The 8,269-nt window shown below is 37.4% G+C and overlaps 1 protein-coding gene across 1 annotated transcript; it reads right to left on the bottom strand.

The window, feature by feature from the left end:
- Positions 1 to 5,769: 5,769 nt before the first annotated feature.
- Positions 5,770 to 6,927, bottom strand: LOC18042359. Its single transcript, XM_006432194.2, has one exon. It carries the CDS (start codon positions 6,925 to 6,927, stop codon positions 5,770 to 5,772), a length of 1,158 nt encoding a protein of 385 aa, XP_006432257.2.
- Positions 6,928 to 8,269: the final 1,342 nt, after the last annotated feature.

The following is an 8,269-nucleotide window of genomic DNA, read 5'->3' as shown; positions in this document are numbered from 1 at the left end:
TCACAAACCTTATCTCAAAATCGAGTGTAAGGATGAAAAGAAATGCGTTTGCCCAACCACAAAGAAACGACATCTCCAGAAACACTTCCACAAGAAATCATCCTCCAAAAAACCTTTTCGGTATTTTAAAAAGAAAGATGTTTCTCAGTACCGAAAGAAAAAATCCAACCGTTGTTTCGTCTGCAAGAAACGCGGTCACTTTGCCAGAAATTGTCCCCATAAATCTGCCAAAGCTGTTCATCTTATCCAACATCTTCAACATTCTTCTCTGTTATCTGAGAATGAGGATGTCGAATCAAATTTTTCAGAACAGTCAGCTCAAGATGACCAAAATGCTTTCCTTATAGCCGAATCCTCTGATTCTGAAGATATTTCCGTCATCTCTACAGTTCAAACTGTCAACCATGTTTCCACCATTCCTAGACCTTCTCTCAAGATGTCCATCCTTCCTTCTAAATTCTATAAACCTGTTCCTGTTATTGGGTTTATTGACACGGGTGCAGACACCAGTATGATTGATCCTTTTGTTCTCCCATCAAACTATTAGGAACACCATTCCAAACTCTTCAGAGCAGTTAATGGTGAAACTTTTGAAACAACTTTGATTACCAAAAAACCCATTAGTATTCAATTCTTTCCGAATTGTATAATTTGGAAAAAGATTGTAGCCTCCAAACTTCCAGATAAAGATTTACTCATAGGTTTTGACATTCTCCATTTGGTTAAAAACCTCTTCAAAAATAGTTCTGGAGTTCGCTACAAACAAATGTTCTTACCCTATACAGATACTCTCCGTCTGTATGCCCTTTCAGCAACACCATCTCCATACAGTCATATCTCACAAAAGTTCTTAAAGTTCTGTCCAAAAAACCACTCACAGTTCCACCATCCTTCACCTCTTTGGAAAATGAACAATTCTTCATTCACCTTCCCTTCAAACTTAATGAAGACATAAACCCCACAAAAGCATCACATCCGGGTATGTCTCCTTCAGACCTCCTGCTTGCCAAGCAAGAATGCTCTCAGTTACTCCAACAAGGTTTAATTGAACCTACTGATTCAGATTGGGCTTGTCAAGCCTTTTATATTGAAAAACGATTTGAATTAGTTCGTGGAAAAAAGAGATTAGTTATTGATTACCAGCCACTTAATTCTTTTCTTAAAGATGATAAGTTTCCCCTTCCTAAAATCCAGACCCTGTTTGTCCATCTTCAAGGGGCTCGTATCTTCTCTAAGTTCGATCTGAAAGCTGGTTTTTGGCAACTTGGTATTTCACCAGTTGACCGACACAAAATTGCCTTCTGCATCCCTGATGCCAATTATCAATGGACTGTTATGCCTTTTGGTCTTAAAGTCGCTCCCTCTTTATTTCAAAAAGCCATGACAAAAATCTTTAGTCCTATTCTTCATCATGCATTGGTCTACATTGATGATATTTTGTTGTTTTCCTCTGACCATGAGAGCCACCAGAAGCTCCTTTTGGATTTCTTTCGCATTATGCAGGCACATGGCATCATGCTTTCCGAAAAGAAAAGTAGCATAGGAAAAGAATCAATTGACTTTCTTGGCATGGTGATTAAAGACGGCCAATATCAGCCTGGTCCACACATTACAGTTGAATTATTAAAGTTTCCGAACACACATCTCAACAGAAAGCAGATCCAACAATTCCTCGGGATTGTTAATTATGTCCGTGATTTTATCCCAAAAGTTACAATTCACACAAGCCAGCTGTCACGCATGCTTAAAAAACAGTGCCCTCCATGGGGCCCTGCTCAGACAGAAGCTGTCAGGCAGCTAAAGGTGATCGCACAATCCCCTCCTCTACTCAGGATTCCCACAAATGGACACCGCATCCTCCAGACTGATGCCAGCGATGTGGAGTGCCATTCTTCTCGAAGAAATCAATGGCGTGCGACATTTCTGTGCACATGCAAGCGGACAATTCAAAGACTCTGAAAAGAACTACCATGTGATCTACAAAGAAATCTTGGCAGTCAAGTATGGAATTAAAAAATTTAAATTTCATCTAATCAGCCACACATTTCTTATCAACATGGATAATTCTTCTTTCCCCCCGAATCTTTGACTTCAAAAACAAGTTGCTCCCTGACAAGCAATTGCTCAACCTGAAAACCTGGTTTGCTAAGTATGACTTCACTGTTCAACACATAAAAGGCAACCAAAACCTCATTCCAAACTTCCTCACATGTCCAGCTATAAATAAACCCTCACTCATTTCCTCAACCCAAACCATTCCAGTCATAGCTATGAATCGCTAACTTCCTTTCAAAGCTCTCAACCAGAAAAACTTTCCCATGAACATCTCCTTCCAATCGGCTTACCAACTGCAGGATTTTGCAAAGAAATTCCTTTACAAGTTCTTCTTTAATGTTCAAACCAAAAAACATGACCGTTTTCCTAATCTTTGCATGGAACACCTATTTCTCACCGGCCTCACTCTCTCCTCTCTGTCCATCTGTGAAGATGAACTTTGGTACATGTGGTGTCTCACCGCCTTGTATGCTACAAAGTTGGTTCTTCCCCTCAAACCAGTCCTAACTCACCTTACCACTCATGAGTTCTCACCAGACCTCCTATGGACTCTCCTTGAATGGTATTCCCCACTCACTTGGTGGCGTAAACAACTCCAGCAGTTGATTACTTTTCATGGGTTAGACAAAATGCCAGAACAAGAAGCTAACATGTGGACTACAGTCTTCATTGTCCACAGGCCTTACTTCCAGCACCCAGAAACGCGGGACTACTGGACACAAGATATGGCATACGAATGGAGAACTTATCCTCATCCATATACCCTCATTCATGACACATCTGTCACTTATGTTCTCAAAGCGTACCTTATGGAACTAAACAATGTTCCTCCCTCGGCCACAGCCATTCACCACACCTCTATTGGACCATCACACACCCTTGAAATTATTCCCAAAAGACAAGGCTGTACTCCGGGTTCAAGTTCAAGCCCTCAGGGTATCCTTGTCATGGAACAATGTCCTGACTATACCAATGTCTTATTCCAAGATGCTCAGGATCCATGGGAAGACTTTCAGTCCCTTCTCCATACTGAAAATCCCCATTATACTGTCACCACTCCAGACTCTCCTACTACATCTACATCTCAACACATGACTGAAGCTGATGAAGCAAAATACCAGCAAGCTGAAGTATACCCGACCAACTACAAATTCGTCGGCACAATCTGAAAACGACAATATCCATCCACTCCATGATAACAACTTATGATCAAGCTTTTGATATAACTATCCATGTGACTCCCATTTGTCTTTTGTTAAAATCCTTGTCAATGTGCTTTACTTTTGTTAAAATCCTTGTCAGTGTGTTTTACTTTTGTTAAAGTCCTTGTCAGTATGCTTTACTTTTGTTAAAATCCTTGTCAGTATGCTTTACTTTTGTTAAAGTCCTTGTCGGCGTGCTTTACTTTTGTAAATGTCTTTATTGGTGTGCTTTGCTTTAGAATCATTCGAGAGGTCCTGTTCTCAATGATTTTCTATAAATAGCACCTTCGACTTCAGTTGGGGGGATCATCAAGAAATAAAAAATCCAGTTCTATACATTATGTTTCCCTAAAGCTCTCTCTCTCTTCTAGGACTCAAAGTAATTATTTAGATTAATAATGATACGCTCACCTCCAAATTTTCTAAACTGAGTATGCTCTGCACTTGCCTTAAGCCTAAGGATCCTATGCATCAGAAAGGTCCTGTTTTTATCCTCCAAAACCGATTTTATAAAATGACAGTATTTTCTCACAATGTTCACCCTCTTTGAAGGCCATGAGTGCCGAGTTTTCGGGTGGTATCGTGAAAAACTATTTTCAACTATGATTTCGGATTTGGTATTAAATGGATAAGTGTATATCGACTGTAAACCAAAACTTGCGGGCTACTGGCCCTAAGAACGGACTTCGTTCTGTTATAGATCTGGTGTAACAACGCCACATACAACTACCCACAGGTATCAATAATTTTATTTAAGTATCTAATTTTTTAATTTACTAAAATAATTTATCCAAGTAAATGAGGAATGAAGTGGGAATAGAGAAATCATTCCCCATATGAGAATTCCCAATCCTCACCATACTAAATTTATTGGGAATTAGGTCTCCCCACCCCAACCCTACCCCATTATCATCTGTATTTAGCATTACATATATGTAATAAAATCTTACTTGTCAAATAAACAAAATAAGTAGTGCTTCACGTCCCTACCCCCCCCCCCCCCCCCCTTCAATTCTAGCAAACTATGCATTCTCTTCGCAACATATATTGCAATACAAAAAAAAAAATCCAAATTGACAAGTCTATGATGTCGGAGTATTTTGTTCATGTCTGCATTTTCAAAAGGTGTTTCTAAAATAGATTGTGGCTTCTAGAAGCATCATTTTAACTGAAAATTTTTAGGTGTAGGACTAATGTGTGAAAATGTAAAAGTCTTTAACTTTTTTATTTTTTTAACAAATAAATGGACTCCATTATAATTGAACTAGAAAAAGACAAAAAAGTGGGGTACGACGACACGCATGTGGCAACGTAGTTTTGGCCTCATTTCAAACATACAATAACTCAAAAGCAAATTCCACAAAATAGTGTTAATGCTTTTTACTCTGTATGCCTATAAATGAAATACAAAACAGCTAAAAGTATAAACCAAAAAGGAACCATTCCTGACATGAGGTTGACTTTCATTTTTATTTCCTTCGAACATTTTGCAACGCCAACTTGAAAATTGCAGATGCTGAGATGTCAGCGGATCACTCCCAGTAGAGTAAAGATGCCTGAAATATAAAATAGTTCCATAAGTATCGAAACATTAATCATCTAATTATTCTTTCCTCAACTTAACTAGCCACGTCATCCGACATTGGGCAATTTAGCTCTTCAAGAATTGCACTAATCCATTTTTCCTGCCATCATCTTATCTTTTTTCTTTCCTCTCTTTTCCTCTTTGGGAAATAATATTCGAATGGGAATATAAAATTAACTCCTTCTAATAGGTAACACCAAATAGAGGTATCAATGAAAGTTCGCTGATTCTAATTTATCACATCAAATAATCGAAGCATTAATCATATCATTCTTCTTCCCTTAACTAGCCACATCATCCAATATTTAGCTATCTAGTTCAAAAGTGAATTGACCCACTTTTTCTTTCCTTTCCTCCTTGGAAAATAATATGCGGCTAGGAATTCAAAGAAAGTTAGCTTATTCTAATGTATCATCACATCAGATAGAGGTAACAATGAACCGCAACAGTTCCAATCAAATTAGATTATCTGCCATAGAAAGGAAAAAAATGAAAAGAAAAAAAAATCAAACCTATGAATTCTTTATCTCAAAATGTTGTATATCATATTATCCATCATATATAAGAGTTGAGCTGGAATACCAACCAAAGGTAACCCAATAAAATTAGTAATTCTTAGAATATCGATATTACATGACAAATATATTGATGCGACGCGTGGATGGGTCTGATACCAAATAGATATAATAAGGATATTCAATATTCTATTAATCCCGTAATACCCAAAATAATGAAGAGATAAACTAACTTCCCACTGATGTTGGTATAACACTAGAGATTTTAGAGCTATACAGTTCTAATCAGATAAAATGAGAAATCAATGCGCGCCAACTTTCTAATATGGAAGATGTGAAGATTTAAGAGGAAAGAAATAGATTAAAAAAATAATGTGAACGTAAGTAAAAATGTATATATATCTGCAAATACCTAAACTGTTAAATCGTAATCAGCCCTCATTTCCTTGTACTTAAGTTCCAATTCTATCCGCTCATTCTCAATCTTCAGACGCTCATTTTCCAGTCTCATTCTTATCAACTCCCTATTTTTCCTCCAGCAAATCCTCTGCCACTTAAACCGGCGGTTCTCTAACCTGAGTATTCGGGCATTCACTTGTAACCTCTGAAGCTTCAGCCGACACGATCGAAATGCTACCCACTGCTCCCACAATCCATCTGCAGTACTGCCCTCAGGGTGAAAACCTTCCAAATCAGTAAGAGCGTGCTGTGAATGATCCTCTAATATCCCATTATAGTCCATACTTTTCAAGTTGCTATCTTCAGTTTCATTATCTTGAGTGTAGGCACCTGGATCTTGTTCTTGTTTGTCATAATCAAGTTTCTTACTCAGAGCCAACTGCAAGGACCTCTGCAAATCTGGATCATGAGGAAGGCAGAGTTGATTGCCACTATGATATGAGCACATCTGTTCAAAAAACAGTTGTTTTGAGCTCAAAATTTTCTTTGCATTGTCCTTTTTCCCCTCTGGTATATCAATCTCGTCCAATATCTTTGGGTTCTCGACAACCTTACAAGACATGCCTCGCCCAAGAACATCATTAAGTTTCTTGTAAGTTTTGTTTAGATTATTAAACTTGTCCTCACATTGCTGAGGTGATACACGGTAACCCCTTTCAACCATGACCTTCGAAACAACCTTCCATTTTCCTATCTTCTGCAGGAATGAGGGTTCATTTCTCCCATTGCCTACATTGGACAAAGCAAACTGGCGAATGTAAGAAACAGTATAAATCAAAAGCTTCACCATTTCTTCAGTCCATTTAATACGCCGCCATGGGGTTCTTATCCCTTCAACTGCATAATGCTCATCAACACCAGGAATAGCACAATCCATCAGCAAGTTCTTTCCTCTCTGATCCTCATTATAATCAATATAGGAAAGTGGTTGCTCCTCCCTATATTGCCACCTTAAAGGAAAAACACTTTCAGGTTGCACTTGAACCACACAACTAGGCTGGTAAAAATTTGGGTCTTGTTGGTGATGAAGCTGCATTGCTCCTTGCAAGTCTTGAAAACTATTTAGTCCTTCCATAATCATACCACCAGTTAGTGATGATTGGGCTTCCATTGATTGTAACAAAAGATGATTATAACCAAACCTTTATAGAAATTTCCCTCCAAATTCAATCCAACCGGTTACTTCCTTCTTTACTGACTAAATACATGCAATTCAAGGGACCACAGACCAATCTTATAACCAGTTTCATATCACTAAGCTAAAGAGCTCATACCATTCCCAAAATTTTCACTGTACATCCGTCGGAATTTAACCACAGGAAAACTAAACAGAGACAAAAACACTCAAGAAGCAGACTGAAGAAAGAACCCGACTAAAAACCAACCACAGATACTCTTTTCCAGTTTTTGGAATTCTAACTAAATTTACAATATTAAGAAATCAAATATAAATACAGAAAAGAAAAAGGAAAAGCAAATGAGCATCTCAAAATGATAGGTTCTCTTTCTGGTTTATGCTGATCCAACTCAGATCAGGGAGTCTTTGGCAAAGTTTTGGAACAGTTACGTAATTAGGACAATCCGACAAATAAAAATATGAAACGCTCGAAGACGTACCTTTCTTTAAACGTGCTTGGATTCCTTTAACTTTGGTTTTAGCGTAGACACAGACGGTAATGTAACGGACCTTGTCCTACTTGTCAATTTAACATATGTAAATAGATAAACTGCACCTCATTGAAATCAGGCAGCGTTACGTAAACAGCCAAACTACGTGCATCTAGACATTAATGGTTTGCTGCAATTAGATTATAAAGCTAACAGTCTGATGAATTATCAGAGTTAAATAAGTTTACACTCATATCTACAGTTGAATCTTACTGTTGTTATCTGAAATTTAATGATTAACCATTATTGTAAAATTCAACTTGATTTTACTGTGAAGAGTATATAATTGTCATCCTAGAGAACAATGATTTTCTAGCATAGTTGTTACTCATTTTAGATGGTAAATTGAACGAAAAAGGTAAGGAATATATGATAGCTATTCTGTCGGGTGTTAACATTAAAATGTTCATCTATTTTTCCTGCATAAAGAGCAATGACAAACTTCGAAATGTTTTAGGAAACATGTAATGCAAAACATTTTTCACCATAAATAAGACCAAATAACAAGGAATATTTTCATGACTAACATCTTGTTCATCTTATTCATTCACTTCAAAAGCTCTATGCGCAGATCTCTATCTAACAACTGATTACTTTTTACTTCAAAAATTTAAAGACATCCTTAACTTCATGAGTTCATGCGGCAACATGTTTTTACTGTTGGCTGCAAGCGGAAGTGCAGGAGCAACATGTATTTATTGTTGGGTTGCAAGCGGAAGTGTAGAAGAAATTTTATTTAAGAACAGAGTTTGTTGCTGGAAATTTTTTTTAATTTCATTACTTAA

This window comes from Citrus clementina, unplaced genomic scaffold, assembly GCF_000493195.1.
Source record: "Citrus clementina cultivar Clemenules unplaced genomic scaffold, Citrus_clementina_v1.0 scaffold_5, whole genome shotgun sequence".
NCBI lineage: Eukaryota > Viridiplantae > Streptophyta > Magnoliopsida > Sapindales > Rutaceae > Citrus > Citrus x clementina.
The sequence above is the reverse complement of the archived record's forward strand: the minus strand, read 5'-3'. Positions and strand labels throughout refer to the sequence as shown.